Raw genomic sequence first — 26,575 nt, 5'->3', positions numbered from 1 at the left:
ACCAAATGTATTTCCTATCAGTCCCATGCAGAAGGATGATGGTCTCTCAGCTTTCCAATAATATTGAAAAGCATCTCAGACTGCCAGTGCTAATCTAATGTCTATGACCACCTGAGGAATACAGTTTGACTTCAGCATACAGCCCAAAAAAAAAGAAAGAATCAAACTCCCTATGAGAGAAGATGCATGCCTGCAGTAATTACTCAGTGAAAGCTTTGGAACCAACAGAAAAAAGCCCACCATATTTTAAGGAGAACTTGTGTATCTCTTCCTCTCTGCACCATAAACAGTTAGGATTCAGGGAATAATATTTACTTTTATATATACAAGAACTTTCTTTGATATTTAGCAGGAAATTACTATCAGAAGTGAAATACAAAGAACTTTGACTCGATGGAAAACTATGAAAAAGATTAAAAAGTAGTTATGTAGTTAATAGACTTTTAACAAGAATTAACAAAGGTAGCAAGACAAAATCTGTACTTTTCAAGTACCTTTCCTCTTGAAGTCATTTGGAAGCAGTCAGAAAAAGCATAATGATTCAATCCATAAATAAAGTGCAAAGGAAAAGCTATCTTCAGACCCTCAGGAACTAGAGTCTTGACCACAGCACACAGTTTAAAACCTATGCCATAAGAAATCCAACAAGAACCTACTAATTATGCTCTCCTCTTAAGAGAGCTGCCAGAATACCTGCAACTACCTGATGGAACAAGCTCTGAGCAGAAAGCAACAACAGCTGCTTCCTATTGTATAGGCTGGAATTTAGTTAAATTTGCCTTGCCAGCTACACAGGAGAGACCAGCTTCACCTCATTAGGTACAGGTGCTACTTACTGATCCAGAGATGAAGGCATTCTTCTAGGAAGACACGTAGGACCTGAATCTGGCTTTCCAATTCAATACTTGTTTGCAAAGAAATCAATAGAGCAGAGAAGGATTATCAGCTGAAAAGTGAAGCTTTCTTCACATTGTCTGTTATTCCTTTCCCAGTACAAAATTCATATGTTCAAAATTCACAAATGAACCTGTATAGAAACACAACAGCTGTCCAGTTCTATGTGCAACATTTTTGGATCTCCATTTCAAAGCCAGTAACAGGTAGGAGTTTAGTTTAAAAAAAAAAAAAAAAAAAAAACAAACTACTGAAAAGTGGAATTGATTCCACAGGACAAGAAACAATGGCTACCTGGCCACAGCAGAGACAATACAAACCTTCTTTGGAAAGGGAAAGCATGAATACTTTGGTTACTGTTCTGCTAATTAACCCATGCTCCTGACAATGATCAGAGTATGTTTATGCTGCAGCATTGCACATACCCATTTCCTACTTTTCTCTATCAACAAAAGACCATCATAGCATCTTGGTGAAACATCCTTCTGCACTGATGTGTTATTTGTCCTGAGCTCTTGCACATTCCACATGTGTCCTAACTTAACCAACTGCAATATAGGTACCCCAGTTTTCTTTCTTTGCTGAATAAAATTGAAAAGACAAAGCACTTGCCCTTTCTTGAGCAGCTACTTCACTCAACACACAAGCAGAAAGGTAACTTAGTTCATACAGTTTTAATAGAAGTGAATTACTAAAAAGGTTTTCCCTCCAAACATGAGATACGAAAATCAAATAAAAGGGAATCTGCAAGTAATTTGCAAGTACTGTATCGCCCTCTGCAGTCAATGGACAAGTTCTGCAAAATGAACCTGGGCACATTCCTTGCAAAGATCATTTTAAAAACTTCTACAAGTAGAAACCCAGCAGAACTAACTTTTTTTATCATGTCTTACTTGTTGGAATCATAGGAACACAATGCACACACTTTTTAGTTCTTGACATAAATGCTCCACCTGTTACGGATGTGGAAAAGTACCTTCTGCTGCTCCTTCACAATGGGTCAGATTCCTCAATGATACTTCTAGCATTTACTATCTTGGAATGTGACAGAAGTTTGACATAGCTATTACATAATTTTTTTCTGGTTGCTTATCATAAATATCCAAAATAAACCACACTTTTTAAAAGTTACATTAGCTGATCCATCAATGACAGAGAAGTAGATTTTACAGTTCAGGTACTGCACTACTTTATTTAACACAACTTATAACTTTCATAGAGCATTCTGCTGAGATTTTTACAGCACTGTATTGTTTCACCCTGGCTAGATGCCAGGTGCCCCCCAAAGACAATTTTCTATCATTCCCTCTTTTGAATTGGAGAGGGGAGAAAAAACACAACAACACATCAAGATAAGAGCAGGAAGATCATTCATCTATTACTGTCACAGGCAAAACAGACTTGCCTTGGAGAAACAGACAGAATCCTTTACTAATGAAATCAGAGTAGGATAATGGGAAATAGTACCAATTCTTTAAACAATGTAGTGTTTGAATACCGTTGCAAACAAAAGTTAACTCATATTATGGCCACCTGTCTCCTTAATTCTTCACTTTCTTGACCTGTGACAGGATTTGAAGAAACAGCATGAAGCTGAGTCAGGGGAGGTTCAGGTCAGATACCAAGAAAAGGTTTTCCACCCAGACGGTGGTTGGCCACTGGAACAAGCTCCCCGGGGAAGTGGTCACAGCACTGAATCTGTCTGAGCTCACACAGCATTTGGACAATGCTCTGGGGCACATGGTGTGACTCTCTGGGTGTCCTGTGCAGGGCCATAAGCTGGACTAAGTGAGCCTTATGGGCCACTTCAACTCAGCGAATTCTATAATTCTCTTACTAACACTGATTGCACTGAATGACCAACTAAACTTACAACTGCTTTTTCCCCTTGGATCCAGGAATATATTTTAACTTAAAAGAAAAACCCTTGTACTTTACAAGCAGCATATCACTGCTAAAATGCACACAAAAGCAATTAAGGCAAATTAACAACCTTTCAAAACAAGATTAAACTTTTGAAGACCCACTCTTCTGCTCTCAGCAGATGGCTGAAAGGCTCATACCACAAACATTCAATGGAAAATAATAACAGCATTTCATGGTTTCACAGAACAGGACTAGCTCGGGTTGGAAGGGACATTAGCCATCATCTACTTCTCACCTGATACCACAACCAGGGGCACCATTCACTAGACCTTCCTGCTCAGAACCCCGCACAGACCCTGCTCAGCCATCACCCTGTGGGTCCCCCTGAAAGTAACGAAGACGGGCTTAAAAGCCCCCCGGAAAGGGGCGTGGCAGCGAGGGCGGGTCACTGGGGCTGCCCTCCCTCTCTCCCCGCGTTCCCCCGGCGACGCCCCGCCGCCGCCGCCGTTGCTGCTGCGGAGCCGCGCGGTGTCCCCAGGCCGGGCCGGGTCGCATCCCGGGCCCCCAGCGAGCCCCCGCCGCAGGCCGGCCCGCGGGAAGGGCCGGAGCGAGCCCGCCTGTGGTCCGGGCACAGCCCTCACGCTGCTCAGCCGCCCCAGCGCGGCCCCGGGCAGCCGCCCTCTGAGACCCTCCTCAGCCCCAGACGTCGGAACCGGGACCGGCTCCCTGGGAATACCGGGAGGTAAGGCGAGGATCTGAGCAGCCAGGAGGGCTGAGGAAAAGCATCTCTCATCCGTACCGAGCACAGCACCAAAGGGGAGGTGCCGGCCGCTCCGTGCAGCAGGACAAGCGCGGTGTCGGTCACAGAGCCCAGTTCAACGCCTCGGCCACCCACGGCCAGCAGCGCAAGCCGCCGAGCAGCTGCAGGTGCCACCACCAAACGTCGGCCGGAGACGCGCCGGGACAAGGCTCCCAGGGCACCGGGGGCACGGCACAGCATGGATCAGTCGCCAGGATCAGACCCTTCACAGGAACCACAAAGTGCCTACCCACAAAATGCCTATGAAGGTGGGCATGGCCCTTACCAGCCACACGAACCGGGTTATGGTCTTGACCAGCCCGGATACAGCCCGTATGAGGATGAGATTCCCGATCCCCAAGCCCGGATGCTGGCAATCAAGAATGCAAAAGCCTATTTACTGAAGACCAGCACAAAATCTGGCCTGAATTTGTAAGTCTTAAAAAGGATCACAATCAAATAGGGTAGGAAGTATGAGTGGAGAAAAAGGTAAAAGGACAAAGGGAGGTGCATATAGAATGGGATAACGTTATACATGCAATATTTCATCACTGGTGATACTTGCATGTGTCCAACATCTTTCAGAACCGAAATTCCCAATGGAATTTTATAGACAAAAAGATAGTTCAAAAAGAAGTTGATATGATTGAGAATAAGTTTAAATTCAGATTCAGCTCATAGATAGATGGGGCATATACTAGAAATGGAGAATGGGAATGCTCTTAAGTATAATCAGACTAGTCTTAACTCTAATTTGCCTTAAGGCTCCATGATCCCCTTTCTTCTAAGTATTCCAATGATTTCTCCAAAGATCTGGATGATTAGCCTTTACTTTTTTTTTTACTAAAAGCATAATATTCTAAGACTTTTGTATAGTAAGCCAGCAATATTTACATTTATATGACAGATATGATCATTTTGCTAATATACTAACAAAGATCCTGGACGAACAGCCCACAAATGCAGTAGACATAATTGAGAATATCAGCAAGGATGTGAAGTGGGCGCAGTTTCGGAAAAAAATGGACACTCTTCGAGATGAACATCTGATCCCTCCAACATTTGAAGCTGCAGAAAAGTATAAAGCTTTGTTTGTCAAGGAAGGTGGAGAAGATGAACATGAAGAACTAGAAGAAGAGATGGTGAGTTATTATTGGAGTGAAACAGGTACCAAATATAACAGGGAAGGGGTGGGCGAATGGTGAGAAGGGAAAGGAGAAAGGGAGGAAGATGTGGTCTCTTCTGTAGTGCTGCCTCTCCTGACCATACAAATAATTGCAGTCACAGCACCATGTACCCTCCTCACAGATTGTCCCATGTCTAGTTCCGAAGGAAAAAAACCCATCTGGTTACTTAGTTGAAATTTTTTCCTGTGGTAAATCTAATATCCTGAGCTGTTTTAATCAGGGATGTCCTAGAGGTGATAAACAGAAAGTAAGGTTTATAGCATTTCCCATATGCCAGTTCAGCACGGAATACTGCATCCAAGTTTATTTTCTTTTTATAAAAGGGTTGTTTCTTTACCTAAAGTGACCATAGTTTTTGTTACCAGTTTGACAATAATTGTGCACAACTGCTACTGTAAAAGAGCAGAATGCAGAATTTTGTGATTCTTCCAGTTCCTGGTGTGGTTCCAGTCTGTCCTTCTCCAACTGAAACAAAATATAGTTTTAATGAAGAACTAATACAATTGAAAAGCCACTTCTTAAAACAGGACTTTTTATTATTCCGTTCCTTATGTGCAGAAGCAGTTTTACCCAAGAAAAAATGAGAATTCTTATAATGAGAAATATAAGAATATAAATGAGAATTATAATAGCCAAGGGAAATCATTCAACAAGATATTGCTTTTCATATGAAGTTTACTAGTATATATTCAAATGTATTACCATTGCAGAGTACAAATACCAACCACAGAAGAGATAGTCTTTCATGTTTCCCATAGACTGTTATGTATCTTACATTAACAGTATAGGATGCTGAAAATGAAAAAAGGTAGGGTATTTCCGAAAGGAATTCTGAATTTTTCATAATCCTGTCAATCTTGCTTTGATATAAGAAACCTGTCAGATCCAAAGAAATTCCATATGAAATTAGCACTTAATTCTTCCAAATTCCCAACTCTGTCATGTCCAACTTCTAATAACTCTGTCTGTGTTATATGATCACCTGACCCCCATTAAATGAGAGATGGGTGGTAGAGCAACTGGAAATACTTAATTATTGACCTAATTCTGCTTCCACTGAAGCCAGATGAAGTCTTACAATGGACTTTGATAAGAACAGAGGGCAATATTTTAAAAACTGCAGGCAGCTGTATGCCAAACAACATTCACCCCAGAGAAATGATGTTGGTCTGGTGCCTAAATATGTAAAATCTGTATTATCTACAACACAAGGCAACACAGTGTCACTGTTTGCAGGCATCAAGGCCTCTTAGCTGACATGCCCTAGCACTGAATCCCTTGTAGGTCTTGTGTAAGAATGCTGACTTCCCTTATTTTGCAGTAATTACAAGTTTGAATTTTGAAAATCTGTGGTCTAAGAGCTGCTCTTTACCACTAAAGACTTCTTTACCACTAAAAGAAGTCTTCTCTTCTTTACCACTAAAAGACTTCTAATTTTTCTAAATTATAGTAAAAGAAGTAGTGAATGAATGTCTGTGAAGCACTTTGAGATAATAAGTGGCACTATAGGAAAGTGAAGTATAATGTTCAAGAGATAACATGTTCAACTCTTAAAATAGATAATTATCCTATTGTTTAGTTCTAATTCTGAATCTTCTTTCCTAGGGAAAGCCCTCTCTACCAAATGTGATGGAAACAGCCTTTTATTTTGAACAGGCTGGAATTGGCCTGAGCAAAGATGAATCCTATTACATATTCCTTGCCCTTAAAAACCTAAATAATGTTCAGCCAATCCAGACTTGTCGCTTCTGGGGCAAAATTTTGGGCCTGGAAATGAACTATATTATAGCTGAAGTACAGTTACGGGAAGGGGAAGAGGAGGAGGAGGAAATAGGAGAGGAAGGAGAGGAAATTATTGCAGAAGGACAGAAAGAGATAGGTCAGGCTGAAGAAGAAGATGAGCAGAAAGAAAAAGAACCTGAACCACCAAAGTCCACCTATAAACCCCCACCTGATATCCCAAAAGAAGCAAATGGGACTGGGACTAATAAATATGTCTACTTTGTCTGTAACGAGCCAGGCAAACCCTGGGTGAAGTTGCCTCCAGTGACACCAGCCCAGATTGTCTGTGCCAGGCAAATCAAGAAGTTCTTCACTGGTCGCTTGGATGCTCCTGTTGTGAGCTTCCCTCCTTTTCCTGGAAATGAGGCCAATTACCTGCGTGCACAGATAGCTCGAATCTCAGCAGGAACCCATGTCTCTCCCACTGGATTTTACCAGTTTCCAGAGGACGAAGAAGAAGAAGAAGAAGAAGGAGCAGATATATATGAAGAAAACCCTGAGTTTGAGCCTCCTCCTGTGGTTGAAATGGTGGAGTCCCTCGCCACGTGGGCACACCACGTCAAGGAAATTCTAAAGCAGGTGTGTGCCAGCATAGCTCACATGGGCCTTGGATGCCACTCACACTGCAGTGCTTGTAGGGTTACAGAATGTGAGTAACACTCCTCACCTGCACATGCAAACTATTCACTGGAAATGGTATTGGATTGAAAGATTTTTATATAGGAAATAGGTTTTATATCATGTGTATTATCAAAATATGTTACACATAAAACATGTATTTTTATATGTTATATAATACATAAATATCTTGCATGTATTTACATATACCATCTATTTTATATATATTTATAAATTTAGGAACCCTCTAGGTTTAGTATTTTTTCCAGTGATGTGTTCTTGAGATTGAAACTTGTCTTTAAATAACAGTATGGAGTTAGGCCCTGAGAGATAAAATAATTTCTTGCAATCTTCTGTATTAGGTTTTCTGCTTTGAAATCCTTATTTGACAGAAGTGTTTAAAATTCTCTTTTCTTGAGTAGTATGCTAAAAAGCAGATAGCTTATGGTTGTATGCTGAATGGAACTTAGGTGGTGTTTTCTTGTGGTTAATTTTTTGTTTTATACTTTCTGCTGTGAAACATTCACATGAAAAAAAACTTTAAAACATGTTCTATTAGACTAGTGCTAGGAAGAGGTACTACTAATTTGGTTTTTATTGCTGGATGACTTCATGGCGAGTCTACCAATTCAAGAATGCTAGTGTAAAATAACAGCAAATGATAGGAAATAAGGTTTAAACTTACTACCAGCAAAACAATAGTTGTAAAAAATAAAATTAGTATGCATTAGAAACTTAAGAACATTCTGTTATGTTCCTCTGACTGGTAGCCAAATAACAATGCAGATTTTAAAAAGAATGAGTAAGTCCATAGTTTGCAGTAGCTAGTAATCTAGCAAGGATATAAACTAAACTGGCCAGGCACTGAAGAATATAAAATGACAAAAAGCTGATAACAGAGGTATAAGGTTATTCTCAAACAGTAAGCAGGAATGAGTGAGGGGAGGAATGAGGGGAACATTCTGCCAAGAGGATGTTGGCAATAGTATTTTGTTAACAATATTCCAGTTATGGAATACATATTTTTCTTCTTCCTATCCCTTAACTGTGTATGTCTCTGAGCCAATTGTTTTAACTAGTTTTAACTTGCATTCTTTCAATGATTGTTACATGTATTTATAACTTTTCCACATCAATTATAGGGTCGCTGTGTTTGGATTAATCTTGCTCAAAAATCAGAGGAAAATGAAGAAGATGAAGAGGAGGAAGAGGAGGAGGAAGAAGAGCAACAGGAAGAAAGAGGACAACCCCTTCTTACTCTAATCTCTGAAGATGAAGGTATTCTTCATGGAATATGAAGTTTTTGATAGAGAGTCACTAGGAATGTTGTCATTTAGCAGTAAATATTTGAAGTTATAAAACTCTGACACTTCTTGGAGCAATATACTTTGCCTCTCTAGGGTAAACACGTTCTTTTACAAAATCAATCAAAAGCAAAATGGTTAATAGTATTGACATTAAAACTGAAATCATCAGGTTTACTAGGTAACCATCTTGTTGAGATTAAAAGGAAAAAATAACTTAGACTTATCATGTTATTGCAAGTTCAAAACAGCTTGCTACATGAAATACATTCAGCTATTTTTATCTCATCTTTTTAGGAAAAAAGAAAAATGTGTGTTTATGTGTAAGTAAATAGAATAATTAATATGTACACACATGCACGGATATACATTACTTGTATAAGAATTTAGATCTTTTAGCATATCACTGCAGCAAATCATGGGAATAAGGGAGCCTGAATATTAGATTACATCAATATTTGATTATTTTTCTACTCTCCATTCTTTAATCAAGGTGAAATATAGCTATACAATTTATCTGTAAGTGATAAAAAGTCCTTGACAAAAGACCCAGGGGTGAATGCTACTGAATTTTTTCTGTATGTGGGGGGTCTATCAGCATTCCTGTGCCACCACCTGTGGGAAAAAGAGTGCCTGCACTTACTGTTTCTGACTTTCTGTCGTGCAACTTAACATAACCCTTGCTTGAATTCTGTGCAAGTCTTGTAGCTCAGTCTTAAGTATTTTGTAGAGGCTTGTCAAGTCCATTTATTCATAGACAGTGTGTGTTTTGCTGTCTCCAGGCATGAACAACATCCCTGCATGGACGGCTCAGGCTTCTACAAACCTGATTCCGGAATATTCTGTTGCAATCCTGCAGTCTAACCGATGGCCTGGAGCTTATGCCTTTGCATCTGGCAGGTGAGAGTTGTAACCTGACGTGGTTACAACACTGACTGTATGTGCTACACACAGGTGCCTCTCAAATGCAGGCAGAGTTACTTTATTATTAATTCATTGTCTGAATTCCAGCTATTCCAGAGACTGATGGAGAAGGCCACTTAAATGTGCACAGCAACAGTAAATAGGTATTTAAGACTGAAAACAAATAATCATTGGAAAGGCTGGCATAAAGTTAATGGATGTAAACGCTGAGTTAGCATTTGAGCACAGTCCTTGATTTAAAACACATATTCTTGTGTTTGTGGGACTTTTTACAAAACCAGCCATATTCTGTGGTTCTAATGTTCGTTTGTTTCCACTACACGTGGTTATTACCTCCATGTATATTTCCAGTACACTGTCATTCCCCTACACTGTACTGCAGTGCAGTGCAGTAACACTTCATCATTTTAAATAGAAGATGCATTAACAACCATTAGGGCAGTTAAAAAGAGGTGCCATGTTTCAAATTCTTCTGCTACAGGATATCTGGACCACAGACTTCTTGTACAGCAGAGAAAGGATGCCTGACAGTCTGTCTGCTAATATTTTGTCAGGGGGTGAATGTGTGGTCTTTCACTTCTCTTTCTCAGGAAATTTGAGAACATCTATTTTGGCTGGGGTCACAAATACAATCCAGAAAGCCACACTCCTGCACTGCCCCCGCCAGCAGAAGCAGAATTCCCCAGTGAGCCAGGAATCACTGAGACAGTAGACCCCACTGTGGAAGAGGAAATGGCTTTCAAGGCTGCACAGGAAGAAGCCTTAGCTGCAGCTGAGGAAGAGGAAGATGAGGAAGGGGAAGATGATTAAAATACAGAATAAAACAGATGTTTTAAAAGTTTGAACATAAAAAGCATTTTCTTTTTTAGTCATTTTTAGTTGTTTTTTTAGTAAAAAAATTTAGTCTTTTTTTTGCTGACCTCAAATTATTTTTGAGTGTGCCTTCTTTTTTGATTTCTGTAGGCTTTTCTTTGCAGCTGTCTTCCTGTCCTTCCCCACCCCTCAAACCTGTTCACACTGGCACGAAGGCTTTTTGTGTTTGTTTGACTAAGCAAACATAGTCTGCTTCCTAAAATGATGCTGCTTTGAACTAAGAACTACCACCCACAAGATGTTCACACTGTTTTTCTAGCCCTCATTTCAATACATATATACATTTTACTTAAATAAACTTTTTTTTAAATCCCATTAGAGTATCGCTCTTATGTGTAAAAGTGTACTATTCAGAGTCAATAGGCAGCTTATTGAGGTACTGGGGGCTGAGTGCACGGTAGTGATACCGCTCATCATTGGCACTGGGGGCTGCATCCCCAATCCTGTGCTCAGTTTTGGGTTCCACTTCCAATCCCGGGCTCAGTTTTGGGCTGCACTTCCAATCCCGGGCTCAGTTTTGGGCTGCACTTCCAATCCCGGGCTCAGTTTTGGGCCCCTCGCTGCAAGAGACATGGGGATGCTCGAGCGTATCCAGGCAAGGGCAGTGCAGCAGACAAGGGCAGTGGAGCTGGGGAAGGGTCTGGAGCACTGTGAGGAGCGGCTGAGGGAGCTGGGGGTGTTGAGCCTGGAGGAAAGGAGGCTCGGGGGAGACCTTAACCCTGTATACAAGTGCCTGACAGCAGGGTGTAGCCGGGTGGGGGTTGGCCTCTTCCACCCCAAGTTACAAGCGACAAGAGGAAACAGCCTCAGGTTGCACCAGGGGAGGTTCACATGGCATATTAGGAAAAACTCCTTAACGGATAAGGGTTCTCAGCCTTGGAACGCCTGCCCAGGGAAGCGGCGGAGTCCCCATGCCTGCGGGTGTCTCAAAGAGCGGCAGATGCGGCTGTGAGGACAGCGTTTCATTCCCTGGCCGCTGCCATCTGGGCGCTGCCGGCAGGCGGGGGGGAAGGTGTGGCGGGAGAGCTCGGGGGCTGCTCAGCCGTCTGCTCCAGACCCTGCTTCCCTCGGCCGCCCCCCACACCTCCCCGCCAGCTCGTGCGAGTGGTGCGCTCCACGCACGGCGTGCGTCCCTCGCGAGCCAATAGGGAGCGGCTGCGGGCGCAGTTCAAACTTGGGCGGCGGTTGGGGCGGGTGCTCCCTGCGCTTCCAGTCCCGTCCCTTGTCCCGGTCCCTCTCCTCCTGTCCCGGCCGGGCATGGCGGACGAGGGTGCCGTCACGGTGTGCGTGCGTGTGCGGCCGCTCATCGCCAGGTGAGCCGCCGGGCTGGCGGCCGTGGAGGCTCCCTCCGCACCTCTGGGTGCCGCCGTGCCCCCGCACCTGGGGCAGGGAGGCGGATGGAGGGAACCAGAGCGAGGGGCTGGCGAGAGCTGGGGAGAGGGAGAGGGGGTCGCGGTAAGGGGCCCGCGTTTTGGGAGCAGAATCCTCGCCCAATAAAGGTAACACAGTGTCTCTTCTTTTAGAGAAAATGCCTCAGGAGATAAAGTGTCCCTGCACTGGAGAAGTGAGAATAATACTGTTTCCGACGTGAGTGGTACCAAAGTATTTAGTTACGGTAAGAATGTGAAAGCAGTTTCTTTACTTAGATGCTTACGTGGAGCTTTGCTACTGTAGTCTTGAACGTGTCGACTGTGGTGAATGCCCTGAGCTTCTTGAAATGTCCCCCCAGCTTCCTAATTGCGAAGGAGTGTCATAGGGGCACACAGGATTTCTGGTGTAGGCAGTACTGGGATGTGCTTTTGAGGTCAGCTTCCTAATGGACGTTACTTTCTCTGTTCTGGTTCATGCCGTAGTGGCTTTGGAACGCATTTTTTTGATCTGAAATCCAGTTGTAAATGGACTAAACAAGGGCTAGTCCAGAGCATTTAGGGAGAAGGGTATGGGAGAACACAGTCCCAAAAGTAACTATTGTGAATGTTGGATCCTCATAACTAAGTAGCTCCCTTTGAGTCTTTTCTTACTGCTTCACTCTACTTGTTAATATGAGCCACTACAAATATTTTCCCAAAATACAGATTCAGTAAAAGCATGCACCAGTCTAGGAGTTTAGCAATGAACCTGTCTTGTCAGGCTTACCATCCTTGTAGATAAATTAGCCAAAACCTTTTAGGATTAAATGGGATGACTATTTAACTGTGTTCATCATTCTTAGTTTGTTGTTTTTTTTTTTTTTAACTTGTCTATCATCTGTGCATTGTGTCTGTCTTAATTTTGTGTTTAATATTTATTTTAAAACAAAAATTTTAAAGCTTGTATTAGTGGTGCTACAATGATGTTTATATTGGAGTTAACCTGCAGATGATTATCCAAATTTACTGGATTTGGAATCTGCAATACTAAATGACAGCTTGTTTTGACTTGCAGTAGAGTGGATTCACATGCGCTTTTTTTTGTTGCTGTTGTTGTTTGTTTTAAGATCGTGTCTTTCACTCAAGTGACAACACTCAGCAGTTGTATGATGGTGTGGCTGTTCCAATTATACAGTCAGCTGTACGAGGCTATAATGGTAAGCTTTAAAACTGTGTTTAAAAAACTTTTGGAATGTATTTCAGAGATAGTTGGTAAAACTTAACCATCTTTCTAGGCACAATTTTTGCTTATGGACAGACTGCTTCAGGGAAGACTTACACAATGATGGGGAATGAAGATTCCGTGGGCATTATCCCTAAGGCAATTCAACATGTGTTCAAAATTATTTGTGAGGTGAGCAATTCTATTAAATTGAAGTGACTGAAAGGACTAGTAATATTTTTGCTGGTTACATAAAAGTTAATTTTAGTAGCAAGAGGCTTATGAAGGAAATCAACTTATATTGGACTATATGTTGCAGTTATTTTGCCAGCCTGGCAAAGATGAGTGTTTCAAACAAAAAGCTAATGGCACTCTAGTAGTTGAAATCAAATCAGAGCAAAACTGAGGAGGGTTCTTAACTTCCTAATATGTTAAACTGATTACAAATAAAAATAGATACTCATTTATTAATGTGATATATAAGATAATGCAAAGTTGTGTTTATTCTGCCACTTTAAAAGTCTAAAAAATTAACAAGTAAAGATTTTTTTTTTTAGTGGGAAGAATATGACACTACATGTACTTATCTTAGGCTTACAAAGAATTGCTAATTGCTCAATATTAATAAAAGTAAGGAGAAAGCGTACGTTAAAACAGTGATTTCCAAAACATGATTTGCAGAGTGTTTGCTTCTGCCTTGAGGGTTTCAGGTAGTTGTTACCAGTGAAGTGAAATGGTCACTGCTCCTTTAAGGAGGTGCAGAGTGCCCTTAGATGGTTTATAGAAGTAAACAAAAGCAAGAAAATTTTCCCTGAGTCCATTGTGCAGCCTTTCCTCACCCCAACATTCTCTGCCAAGGAGGCAGGGGAAGAAGCAGCAGCAGCAAAGTAAATCCAAGCAAGCAAAGAGAGAAGACAAGGTACACAGAGAGGAAAGAGCCTAAGCAGGAAGCAATTGGTTATGGAAATGGCATTTAAGTAGGAGAACTATTGTCATGCTTCTGTTGGACAGTTACCTTAATTTTATAACCTCTTAGAAGTGGTATACCATTAATGCAGCTGGAAGGAGGTGGGATAGAAGAAGAATTATTCTGTATTGTTGGATTGTTAGATATATTGTACAGCACGGATGAAGGGAAAGAAATCTGTGGAACAATATCCAAACCTTTATTTCTAATTTAAGAATACTTGTATTAAAAGATGTTCATCAGTTAGTCTGGTTTTTGTTTGATTTTTTTTTTTCCTTTCAACATTAGATTCCAGATAGAGAATTCCTGCTAAGGGTTTCTTACATGGAAATCTACAATGAAACAATTACCGATTTGCTTTGTGATAATAGGAAAAAGAAGCCTCTGGGAATTCGTGAGGATGTTAATGTAAGTGGATGTTATGTATAAGTACTGTATCTGCTTGGATTAAAAGAAGTTGGGAAAAAATGCCTTCAGAAGCAGCCAGTGGGAAACATTTCTGGAAAAAGTTACAAACTGTGTAGTTGTATCTTCAGCATTAGCAGAAGGACACTTGATGTAGTTGAATAACAACAGTGACTTTGGGCTTGCTATTGCTAGTTCATCTTTATAAAAGTAGACTTAATCCTCAGGGTTTCCAGGATGGTATATTTGAACAGCAAAGACTCAAGAATTGTTTAGCTAGTGACACTCTTACAAACATATTGTTAAGCTCCATGTGTTACAATTTCTGACAGATATACAGAGTTACTTTAATATCATCTTCATATCATCTACCAAGTAGATACACTTTGCTTCTACTGTGATCATAGAATAACCATGAGACTAGAACTATTGGTAAGATGATCACTATAGAAAAAGAAATCTGTATTAACACCATCTTTAGTTTCTTTATATGAAGTTTTGTAGGAAATGATAAAAATTGTTAGTTTGGGTTTTGGTGTGTTTTTTTTCCTTTGGTTCCCTTAAGTGGTCATGGTTTTGGAACATAGGAAGAAGGGAAATTTACCAGCTGTATGACTATGTCCTTATAAGAGTTACTGAGAAATAGACTCCTAAAATCCCTCAGAAAATGCCAAGAAGGATATTTCACATAGCCCTTCTGTTTTTAGGAAACGTTCTAAATCTATTGTTTGATTCTTGTGCCCTTAGGCAACAATTGCCTTTGACAATTTTGGTCAAAGTCTAAACTTTACCCATCCCTTGTGTTTAGAGTAAAAAGACATTCAGCTGTTGAATAAATACCATAATAATTGCTGATAATGTTTACTTTATGTACTGAAGTGTGTTTTGGAGTTCAGTAAAATTTATTACTGTGTTTATTTTATAGAGGAATACATATGTAGAAGATCTGATTGAAGAAGTGGTAGTTGCCCCAGAACAAGTTATGGAATGGATCAGAAAAGGAGAAAGTAAGTATTTAGACAATGTCACCTGATAGCTTTAAAAAGTGTTGGTTAATCAGGTACATTTAGAACCATGGGGTATCCCTTTGGATTTATATTCATAAACCAAAGTTTTTCAGAAAGTCCTAAAATGGTACGTTTTTTCTGTTTATCTCCAATTTATTAGATTATAAGCAGAAGTATTCTAATATTGTTTTTTGACAGGAAATCGCCATTATGGAGAAACAAAGATGAATGAACACAGCAGCCGTTCTCACACTATCTTCAGAATGGTAAAAGCTGTTTCGCTTTTGGAAGTGGTTTTATTGTTTTAAAAGTAATAAAAACTTCATTGCACTTCATTGCATTTCTAGATCATTGAAAGCAGAGAACGAAGTGACCCTGCAAATGCAAACTGTGATGGAGCAGTCATGGTTTCCCACTTGGTAAATGTCTATTTAATACCTTCTGGGAGTACAGGTTAACTAGAGAATTTGCTGCTACTGCTTGTTTGAGAGACTAATGGTACTGCATAATGACTTACAAGAGTTCTTTGTTGTTAACTCTGACAGATGTTTCTTAAGTATAGAGGGAGACTCCTGTGGCATTATCTAGAGCAGATGTTCCCACAGAGGGAGTTGTACATGAGAGTTATTCATGCTGGACTGGGGAGTGTTACGACATTCTAGAAACATAAGGGACTATGTCAGAGTGCTCTTGCATTTTGTTCAATATATCTTCCCTACAATTGTTTCTGACCACTGACAAGTCCAGTGAAATAACTTGTAAAATGGGTAACCTTAAGACTTCCCTTATCCTCAAACTGAGTTGTTGTTTAAAGAACATATGGCCTACATCTGCAATGGCCAAAAGATTCATCTTCTTTCAGAAGTGACCCCTCTTAGCATCTCTTTGCTGCATTACTGTTATATGAAATACCATAAACTGGGGGGAATACCACTGGACATCTCTAGGGAAATGTTAAGGTTTCAGAAGCTTTTTCTACAGCCTACTTGAGGGCTACTTGCTCAGGCAAATCATTATGGGATGCCATAATGTTCAGAGTGAGGCTTTTCCTCTGGTAATTCATTTCTTTTCCTTATCTCCACAATGATAGGCAAGGAGAGACATACAGCCAGCTTAGGACAGGACACTAGATCATCTTAGCTAGGCTCTTTCCATGAAAGATTCCTACAGCTGGAATTAATAGTTAACACTTCTGTATTGAGAAACTTTTCTCTTTTTGTGACCAAGGGTAAAGGTTGTTGCACTATAAGTTTAAAACACTATTTGGGATGGAATAATAGAGTTCATACAAACTTACTCCACACCCTTATGTACCTTTGAAAGTATTGGTTGTGTGTAGTAGCTATGCATTAATTCCAGTAATGACAGACCCTTTACTTTTTATTTTAAGCTTAACTTTAGTGTATTAAATTCTTAACAGAGATTTAGAATTACGAGGGCTTTAAGGAAATTGCCTCAGAACTAACCTGTGAAATATTTCTTGCATTTGCAGAACTTGGTAGATCTGGCAGGCAGTGAAAGAGCTAGTCAAACAGGATCTGAAGGTGAGTGTTAAATGAGGCCCCACTGACAACTTCTGTTAATTAACCTCTATGAGAAGCTATGATAGAAAGGAAATTATTTTATTCATGTGCCATTGTGTTATTTATTGTTCATAAATAAGGCCTTTTCCCCTTGGTAGGACAGGATCTACTCAGGAAAATACTGTAAATGCTGTGAAGTGCAAACAATTAAGTAGTAATATGCCTTTTCTAGAATTGCAGGCCCAGCAAGGGTCCTGCACTGAACTAATACAATGGGGATGACTCAGTGAAGATGCACCTGTAATAACAAAATCACAAGAAGCTTTTTAGGGACTAGTGTGTAGAGGTGAAGAATGAATAGATGGCTCAATCTTCAGTTCAGAGGAAGCTCACCTGTTAACAGTAACAGCATGAAGCTGCACAAAAGTGCATTGATCAGAAAAAAGTGATCTGAGAGGGACACAATAGCCTCTCTTACAAAGAGTGACTAACCTAAAACTTGTATCTAAGGCAGGTTTGTTATATGTGTAAATGTGGGCATTTGCAAAATTTAATCAGAAAGCAAAATTGTAGTTGTTATGGCCTCAGATTCTTACTGCGTAAAGGTGCTAAATGTTTATTTTTCATTACTGTTTTATTTCAATGCATTTTGACTATCATAAAGGATTGGCTACTGCCTGCTGATAGGTCAATAGTATATTGTGGCACTTAAGGTTTAACTCTTGGACAATCAATCCCTCTGAGCATAACACAGCACAGAAGCTTGACAGGTTGAAAATGTATCTTAATATTGTTATAAATTTAAAATAGATACCACACATTTTATTATTACTAGGTGTTCGACTGAAAGAAGGATGCAATATAAATCGGAGCTTGTTCATTCTGGGTCAAGTTATCAAAAAACTTTGTGATGACCCTTCTGGGTAAGCAACTGTTTGTGTACCTGTTATAAGATAAGGCACTGCTAACCTAAGGAATTAAAATCCTTTATTTATAATCTTATGTAGGTAACTGTTTTACACAACCTATTACCTCTAGAAAATGTATATACCAGCTTTATGCAGAAATCTGACATTTTTTGTTGTTGTTGCCTCTTTTATTAGCTTCATAAATTACAGAGACAGCAAGCTGACTCGAATTCTGCAGAACTCCCTTGGAGGAAATGCTAAAACAGTTATTATTTGTACAATTACTCCTGTTTCTTTTGATGAGACACTCAGCACTCTTCAGGTAAAGCTTCTCACCTCTTCTTCAGCACTAGTCATTGTAGACAGCTTTGAGGGGTGGAAAATGTAATCTGCTGGATCTTTAGTGAGTTGGATCTTCTGAAGGGCTTCTGTAAACTCAGAACTTGAAATATTTTTTGTACACAGCATCTTTTCCCAGTCATCTTGTGCTAGGTTGTCTACCTTGAGCTTTTTGGAAGTTGGAACAAAACTCCTTCTCTCACTTAGCAGACAGGAGATAAAAGTGGTTATCTCATTTGCCTTTTCCAAACATAGTTAGAGAAGTCTTTGCTAGCACAAGATGGTAGGGACTGCAAGAATTGAACTGTTAATAAACAGTATATATTCTTTAGGTAGGATTGTCTCCCTTTTTTGATGATCTTTTGAGCTTTTTATTAAACAAAAAATAACTTGAGATACTCTTACTTAAATGCTCTGCTTCACGTTTTAGGTATTAATATCATGCAAGGAAAACTTCACCTTTTCAAAGCTTAGAATACATTAAAAATAAGCTAATTCAAATATTTGTGTCCTATTATATGCTGCTCTTTATCTAATAAACTCTCCCTTTAATTCTGTTGGGAAATATGGGACAAAATAAGTCTTTTTAGATATTTGTTCTTCAACTATTACTCATGAAAGACTGTACTTCCAGTTTGCCAATACAGCCAAAGGAATGAAGAATACACCAAAAGTCAATGAAGTTCTTGATGATGATGCTCTCCTGAAGAGATACCGCAAAGAAATTCTGGATTTGAAAAAGCAGCTGGAGGAAGTATGTAATAAACTCAAATAAATCAATCCTTAGTGCTGATAGCTATTTGGAGACTAGCTGTTTTAAACCAAAAGCAGTTACATTTGGAGGGGTAGGTGAACTCTTTAAAGTGATTTCTGCCACTTTTATTGAAAGAAGAAAAATTGAATAGGTGATGAATAGTCTAGAGCAACTAATGATAGTCAACATCTCTGTGTGCAAGCTAAGGCTGAATGAGATAACTGACAGAATTGTGAATTTGTTACACCTAATCAGTATGTTAACATAATTAAGAAATACAAATTTGTGATGCCTATAGCACACTTCAACGGATCAAAAGAAACAACTCATATAATTAATCTAAGAAGTGATTAAATGTCTGTTAAAGATCCCAACTTCATATTATTTCCTCCCTTACTGATGTCTAACTTCAGTTTGAGTTGCAGAAAGTTGCAACTGCGTGAATATCACTGGCAAAACTTAGGTCATATATAGGTGGAAGTTGCATTTAGAAAATGTACAATAATAACTTCTCACCAAACAATGTAGTTTCTGATGTTTTTCCTTCTCTAAAAATCTATGGACCTGTGGAACAATCTTGCAAGTCTTGTTAGACCACAGATGATAAAACATAAACACAGGAAAATAACAATGCCACATGTACTGTTCTAGTGCCTTGAATCAAATAATGCACTTTTTTATTGCAAATTATAAATATCCTTAGAGAATTTTCTTAGAAAAAGTCTTCCTTATTTTTAATGATAATGAATTTGCAACATGAACTTGGGAGTATGTTTCATATCTTCTGTGATTGCAGGTAGTGAATTATATTTGGAAGAATGCCCTTTTTATACCTAGGAAAATCTGAGGCTGTATTGTTTATGGGAGTTTTTACCACTTTTAAATACTAAGTCTGCCATGAAAATGTAGACTAAACTGTCAGTTTCATTCTTAAGGATTAAAGATTTCTATTCCAGACCTAAAGGAGTGTATGTGTGTTGTTGTTTTTAAGTATCAGTGATTGTGTATCTTTTGTAGGAGTGGTTTCTGCTCTTAAGATGTCAGTATGATTAATATTCTCTTTTTGGAAGGTGTCTTCAAAAACTCAGATTCATGCAATGGAAAAGGACCAACTAGCCCAACTGTTGGAAGAAAAAAATTCCCTTCAAAAAGTACAGGAAGACAGAATACGAAACTTAACTGAGATGCTGGTGACTTCTGCTTCCTTTGCCTCAAAACAGAGTGTTAAAGTAAGCGCCTTCCAGATCTTACCTGAAAACTCTGAAATACTTTGCAAAGGCAACATTACATGCATAGGTTTATATTGATAGTGAAGAGTAAGTATGATGGGCAATTTCCACTCTTTTTTCATATCTTTTAAGGGCTACCTTTTAAATTAACTTCTGTCAATTCAGTGTTGCCTTGTGGTGAACAGACTGCAGGGACTTTTTTGCTTTCCAACTAATTTTGAGGAAACTGCAAAATCCTGTCTAGTTAACTGGTGATACAGGTACTGATGCAGAACTAGCCTCAGGCAACATTTACTCCCTGCCTAGTAGTTTGATTTTATCGCTTTTTCTGTAAATACTTTTTTAAAGGGCAAGAGAAGAAGAAGAGTTACTTGGGCTCCTGGTAAAATAAACCAAGCAAACGTGAGCTTTTTTGAAGACTTTGAAAATGCAATGCCGACTGAAACAAAAAAAATGAAATTGTCTCTGCCAGCAGTACCAGATGTGGAGGATTGTAAGTAACTAGATGATCTTTGAGGTCCTTTCCAACCCAGACCGTTCTATTTCATTTTCTGTGAAGTTCCCTATAAATAACTTTGCAAGCATTGCATTACATTTCCCAAAGGGAATAAATTGATCCTTTGAGAGCAGAAAATAAAAAACAAATTAACAAGACTCCAAGTGTTGTTCTACACACTTTTCAGTAGAAAAGTGCTTCTACCACCCCAACTTCCCTGGATATTGAGTTTTTAATTCTTTAAACCAAAGGGGAGAGCTGTGAGGTAAATGGCAAGGTCTAAAAACACTTGCCATGCAGCCTGTCCACACCCCTATTTTTTTGGGAAAGTGTTCTTTAACACAGACTGTCCATTTCAACCCATGTTCTCTCTCCAAAACATGGAGAGGTATGTGTGTGAAATCCCCAAATCCTTAACAAGAATAGGAAGTCAGTACTCAAAAATCAGATTGAGACAGAAATTCAAGGATTCATAAGAGGAGTAAACTGAAAGTTGGAAAATAAATTTTCTAACAAAATTCAACTGAGGACAAAAGGACAATTTAGCAGTATTGTTGCTGAATTACATCCTACATCCTTATTACCTCTCCTGTGAAAAATGTATTTGCTTGTAAGTGGATTGTTCTGGGTTCTTTTTTTTTTCTGTATGGGGGTGGGGTGCTTTTTTCCCTTAAATCTTGCAGGCTGCTGTTGAGTGGTTCTTTCCTTGACACTCAAACTTTTCCTAGTCTGTAATTAAGTATATATTCTGGATTTGGTGTAGACTTCATTAACTTGTGATAAGATGGCCAACATAAGTATAGGGACTGGACTTCAGTGGTGTTCCCTTTCATAACAGAAAATCATGAGAGTCAGAAGTCTTACTCAATGTGGTGTGGTTTTGCCATTGAATGATTGTTTCCAATGTGGTGAAATTACTTCGTGAAGAAATTCTTGATGCTCAGTTTAAAATCTACTGGTACTTTCGTTAATACACCTTTCTTTTCAGCTGCCTTAGAGAATTCTGGGTATGACAGCCATTGCCTGATGGTTCCTGATCAAATTTCAGAAGCAGAATGGATTGCTGGTCCTAACATGAACTGGGTAACATCATAATCTGTTTTGACTTTCTGATACTGCGCATATGCATAACATGCTTCTCAGTAAGATCAGCCTTACTCTTCTGTAGAACACCAGTATTCTGTGTCTGCAGAATTATTGAAACTGGTTACAAAGTCTCTTGCCATCTCTGTGAAGCTGTGGTATGGGTCTGTGCTGCTATGGGTTTGTGGCAAATGATAAAGTCAACTTTGGTCTTTAAACAGGATTAGCTGTGTGAAAAGACAAGCAACAAGGAATAGAATACTCCACTTGCTTGATCTTGTAGATCTGCTAACTGAGAGTGTTCCTTTTTCTAGACTCAGAAAGACTTTGAAGAATCTGTGCAGCTCTGTGAAGCATTAGCACTAGAAAAGGTAGGTCTATTCTGAATTTTCTACCAATAAGGCTGACATTGCAGCAACAGCTTCTAAAGCTTCTTGTGCCACTTCTTCAGGATATTGCTGTAAATGAGGTCAACATCCTGCAAGCTAACTTTGATAATCTAGTGCTGGAAAATGAGCAGTTGAAATCAGAAATAAATGAACTGAAAGAGAGACTGAAGGAAAAAACAGAAATAGATGAATTTGAAGCACTGGAAAAGCAAACACAAAAAGATCATGAGGTAAGGTGCACTGAAATAGAGAGATATGAATTCTCTATGCTCAAATGCTTTCTGGAGTTTATTCAGTGTACATAGCCTTGAATGTTGATTCACAAACAGATGGTGTTATAAGCTACATTCAGCAATAGAATGAATGAACTCAGGCTTTAAACTGGATGTACTTGGAGTGTAGAGTTCAGACAAATTTTTGGAGAGTTGCATACTGAAGCCTGGTTAAACATGTGTATATGTATCTATATGTTATTTTTATAAATGGGTGATCTGACTTTCACTCTAGACTTCTGTGTGGCAGTTGTTTTGCTGCTTAAATACATTTTAGAACCGTTTTGAAGTTCAAATACGGTTGCTAAACCATATTTCCCATATTTCTTGTGTGAAACATCTTGTCTTACATTCCATTTTTGGTAATCCATGGACTACATGAGCATTAACTTTCAACATATTATTTAGCTTAGTCATTAAATTATTTTAAAATAATAGTAAGAATAGTAGTAGTAAAATCAAAGCATTGTATTTTGTGCCAGGAAGTCACAAAAAATGTGAAGTTATCTACTAGACAACTTAGAATATTGGAAATGCTGACTTTCAGTTCACTTCACTCTTTGCATAGTTACTGGAGATGTTTCTTGATAATCCAAATGTTTATGCTCTGATTCTGTAGTCTAAAATACTACTTGTATTAGGTTCTACCTTCCTAAAGGGTGGACTGTGAAACAAGTTATGGCAAAAAACCCCAAACAAAACCAGTAATTTGAGGTCTTGAGACATGGATGTATTGTTCCTTTTCTTTCCTGATACCTTTGCGCTGGACGTTACTTGTGCACATTAGTCTGTGTAATGTCTTCTGGTCATGACACCAATGTTGAAGTTTGTTACATCCTTTTGCATATTTATTTCAGGTTACAATTTAACAATGTCACTGCTTATTTGCATTGTGTTCCCTACAATGATTTATGAATATTAAAGAAAATGGCTCCATAAAATATTACCATCTAGCTTGTATTTAAGATTCTTTTTAGAAGACCGTATGCTAGACTGAATGTGCTATCTTCCTTAGCTAATGTTTAACAAATCCTAAGTTACAGTTTTCCCTGCAAAGTTTTTGGGTATCTAATAGCAGATGTAATGTCTAAAGTAGCTTCCATTGCAAGAACTGCTTTTTGAAAGATTTGTTTTCAAATATCTGAAGACAGTCCATAAAATCTTAGCATTTATTGATACCTATGTAGTAGATTACTTATAGCAATACCGAAAGGTCACATAGTTCACTAAATACATTAGATTAAATATATCAGTTTATACAGGTAAACTACATAGGAATACTCACAGGAGGGTGTTTGTTTTAAAGCTTTTCACTAATATTAAATTTGCAGATTGCATCTTCTTACCTTTGCTTGTGACTATACATAAGTACTTGTAGATGAGTGGTTATTGTAAAACTTTTCTAACAAAGACCAAAAGAAAGAAATTGAAAAAGCTCCTATCTGGTCTTCTATTTGTGACTTCTTTCAGAGAATACCACTGAATGTGTTCATGGCTTGTTTTACTTCCATTTTGGCACCTTCTCATTCCTGTCAGTGAATAGATTAAATCATAAATATCTGCACTGTGTCATAAAAAGCTGCTTAACGTGACTAGAATTTCAAATGTCGTATCTGTTCAATTTCTGCATTAATTGCTTTGATCACATTGCTCTTGCTTGTCAAACTATTGCAGATTAAATTGTACTTGAATCCTTTCTAATTACTGGGGAGCTAAAACAGAGCTTTGCATCTCACGTATCCATTTTGAAAGAATATGTAGCATCTTGCTTTGTAGCTGTTTAAGTAGATGTGTGAGTATAAGAAAACACACAATAGACAGGGCTTGTTTTCATGGTTTGGCAACTAAAACTACTGGTGTGGGTGCTTTCTAACATCCTCTGCAATTTTGCTTTAATTTGCTCCACAGATTCAACTAATGCATGAAATTACCAACTTAAAGAATCTAGTTTCAAATGCTGAAGTGTACAATGAGGAACTTGAGGTGAGCCTCCATGAATTTACGGGTAGTAAAACTTGTATGAAATGTGCTTGGTTTGTTTAGCTTGAAATACCATATCTGCTGAGGACAAGCTAGATATCATTATGCTTGGGTTAATCTTAGCAAATATTAGGAGGATATGTCTAAGAACTGTGAATGCTTTCTGTGTAGGTTTTGATAAATTCTGACCTTGAAAAACCAAACTGAGCACTCCAATCTTCTTTCCCCCTTTTTCTTCTCCAACATTTAGGCAGAAATAAATTCCAAACTGGAGCAGCTGAAAGAGAAAGAGAACAAAATAAAAACATTACAGAAGTGTGTGGAAGAACTACAAAAAGCAGGAGTGGCAAAAAAGGAGACATCTTTTGTACAGGTAAACTTGAGTTTTCTACTGGGTTGAGAGATTACTTTGTTTTTCTGAGCTGGATTAAATTTAGGTATAGCCTTGGTATGATGAACATCTGCTTCCCTACAGGTCTTGGGAAATTCTGTTTTACAAAGTTTAAAATTTTGCTTACTACATATCATACAGCAGTACTCTGGGAAAGTCAAGCTATGAGAAATGCTGCTGTTTATCCAATCTCTCAAACAACCTGCTACTCTTCCTCTTAAAGTAAACTTACTGAGTTTTCTAAGCCTACACTTAACATTTTAACCACATTAAAATGAACACATTTACTTTATTATGGCTCTATCGATTTTTGCTTCTTTGAGAATTGTCTTTTTCAGGGAGATTGTGATAAACTAACTGAAGAAATTCAGCAGCTGAATAAATCCCTCTTAGACAGTGAAGCCATAGCCTTGGATGCCAAAAAGGAATCTGCTTTTCTCAGAAGTGAAAATTTGGAATTGAGGGAGAAGATGGCAAGTACTTGTTGAACTGCATTTATAGCTGTACCAAATGCTGTTATGGGCCTGTCTGCTTCCAGGCTTGTGAAGAAGGCCATCAGTGTGGTGGAGCACTCATCATTAGCTTTCTCTAAATACTTTAAGTAATACTTTTATACAATTTATGGAAAATATGTCTCCAGGAAAGAGAGAAAAAAGAAAGTAAAGGTTTTTTCCATAGGAGTGGGTGGTTAGTTTTAGGTTTACCAGGTGGGGGAGAGAGAGAGCAAAGAAGCAGTCTTTAGTGCATTATTAGGATGTAACACTTCAGACCTAATTTTACCGGAGAACAAAGGAGAGTAAGAGATGTGGACTCAGAAGTGGGATGGAGCTTACTTTGAGCTTTGGAAGAGTAAAGACAAAATAGTAGCAGCAGTTATGGCCCTGAACTCTAAGGCAGGTTTTGTTAGAGGACTCTGACAGGAATACAGTTGTTAAGTTTGCCTTATTCTGCCATATTTACCAATGTCAAAGCTTGTCAGAGTGACAACAGAAACTGTACCAGATGCATTATTTAAATGTCAAGTATGTAGACTTTTATTCTGTGTGTGACTTTCATGTTGTATTGTTTTCCTGAAGAATGAACTTTTAAATAACCACAACCAAATGCAAAAGGATGTTCAGTTATATCAAAGCCAAATAGAAGCGGGAAAAACCAGTTACCGTAAAATGCAAGCTGACTTGCAGAGAGAACTGCAATCTTTATTTCAAGAAAACACAAGACTAACTTCACTGATGGAGGGTAAAGTTCCAAAAGGTACTGTTCCACGTGGTGCCTTTTCCCTGCTCCCTCTCTCCTTCCTTTTCCCTGTAATGGTGGGAGGATGGCAAGACTTTGGCTCTTGTCTTCCTCAATACATGGCAACTGTCAGTATAAAGCAACCAGAGCATCTGGTATTGCTGGCATGGAGTAACTACTTGAGCATTTCCTTGAACATTCTGGAAAATGGCAGCTTACAGAATATTTTCCATTTTGCACAGTCAAGTTAATGAAGATTGTTGGAGATAATCTAAAATAAACTGGATACCAGCCTAAGTGCTGACAGAATTCAGACCTGGATCTTAGTCTTTTAATTGTTGGCAGCAGTAAAATGTACTTTTCTGGAATTACAACTATATGACATCCAGAATGCAATATAAATCTTCTGCTTAATTTAAAACATGTGGGTTTTTTTTCTCTTGCACTCGCTTATTAGTCTAAACTTAAATTTCTAGATTTGCTTTCTCATGTGGAGCTGGAAAAAAAGGCAGCTGACTTAAAAGGAGAACTAGAAAATGCTTTGAAAGAGAATGCACTTCTACAGAAACAAGTAAATGAGCTATCAGAATTTCAATCTCTACCAAATACTGTTGAGATGCAAAAGAAAGAGGTAAAAAAAATATATAACCTTTTTTCTTGGCTTTGTATTGTACTCCACTGGTAATGTACTTATGGAGGCCTATTGGATATGAAGCCAAAAGTTGTCGTGAGTCAACCTGAGATTTTAAAGCCAAAAGTTGTCGTGAGTCAACCTGAG

At 38.8% G+C, this 26,575-nt stretch overlaps 2 protein-coding genes across 2 annotated transcripts in view; both read left to right on the top strand.

Annotated features, from left to right (window-relative positions):
• The first annotated feature begins 3,437 nt into the window (after positions 1–3,437).
• LOC128805929 (radial spoke head protein 4 homolog A-like) lies at positions 3,438–10,562 on the top strand. The gene is made up of 6 exons (XM_053974956.1): positions 3,438–3,991; positions 4,467–4,701; positions 6,352–7,107; positions 8,289–8,424; positions 9,233–9,350; positions 9,965–10,562. Exons 1-6 carry the CDS (start codon positions 3,759–3,761, stop codon positions 10,182–10,184), a joined length of 1,698 nt encoding a protein of 565 aa, XP_053830931.1. The 5' UTR covers positions 3,438–3,758; the 3' UTR covers positions 10,185–10,562.
• Positions 10,563–11,470: 908 nt separating this feature from the next.
• Positions 11,471–26,575, top strand: part of CENPE (centromere protein E) — a 39,016-nt gene continuing 23,911 nt past the window's right edge. The window contains exons 1-22 of the mRNA XM_053974965.1: positions 11,471–11,560; positions 11,771–11,862; positions 12,724–12,813; positions 12,892–13,010; positions 14,074–14,193; positions 15,116–15,197; positions 15,396–15,463; positions 15,545–15,616; positions 16,690–16,741; positions 17,556–17,643; positions 17,824–17,950; positions 18,602–18,721; positions 19,792–19,950; positions 20,299–20,443; positions 21,435–21,529; positions 21,844–21,900; positions 21,981–22,148; positions 24,099–24,173; positions 24,421–24,543; positions 24,900–25,034; positions 25,638–25,815; positions 26,274–26,428. Of these exons, the coding sequence (XP_053830940.1) occupies positions 11,505–11,560; positions 11,771–11,862; positions 12,724–12,813; positions 12,892–13,010; positions 14,074–14,193; positions 15,116–15,197; positions 15,396–15,463; positions 15,545–15,616; positions 16,690–16,741; positions 17,556–17,643; positions 17,824–17,950; positions 18,602–18,721; positions 19,792–19,950; positions 20,299–20,443; positions 21,435–21,529; positions 21,844–21,900; positions 21,981–22,148; positions 24,099–24,173; positions 24,421–24,543; positions 24,900–25,034; positions 25,638–25,815; positions 26,274–26,428 (2,376 nt within the window). The 5' untranslated portion in view covers positions 11,471–11,504. The remainder of the gene's footprint in view (positions 11,561–11,770; positions 11,863–12,723; positions 12,814–12,891; positions 13,011–14,073; positions 14,194–15,115; positions 15,198–15,395; positions 15,464–15,544; positions 15,617–16,689; positions 16,742–17,555; positions 17,644–17,823; positions 17,951–18,601; positions 18,722–19,791; positions 19,951–20,298; positions 20,444–21,434; positions 21,530–21,843; positions 21,901–21,980; positions 22,149–24,098; positions 24,174–24,420; positions 24,544–24,899; positions 25,035–25,637; positions 25,816–26,273; positions 26,429–26,575) is intronic.

This window comes from Vidua macroura, chromosome 4, assembly GCF_024509145.1.
Source record: "Vidua macroura isolate BioBank_ID:100142 chromosome 4, ASM2450914v1, whole genome shotgun sequence".
NCBI lineage: Eukaryota > Metazoa > Chordata > Aves > Passeriformes > Viduidae > Vidua > Vidua macroura.
The sequence above is the reverse complement of the archived record's forward strand: the minus strand, read 5'-3'. Positions and strand labels throughout refer to the sequence as shown.

What these genes read in the sequence shown, in the direction of transcription:
- LOC128805929 (XM_053974956.1), top strand. Translation starts at nt 3,759, where the DNA reads ATGGATCAGTCGCCAGGATCAGACCCTTCACAGGAACCACAAAGTGCC. An exon ending in ACAAAATCTGGCCTGAATTT is followed by an intron (nt 3,992 to 4,466) that starts GTAAGTCTTAAA and finishes TTTATATGACAG; the next exon opens with ATATGATCATTTTGCTAATA. An exon ending in TCAAGGAAATTCTAAAGCAG is followed by an intron (nt 7,108 to 8,288) that starts GTGTGTGCCAGC and finishes CATCAATTATAG; the next exon opens with GGTCGCTGTGTTTGGATTAA.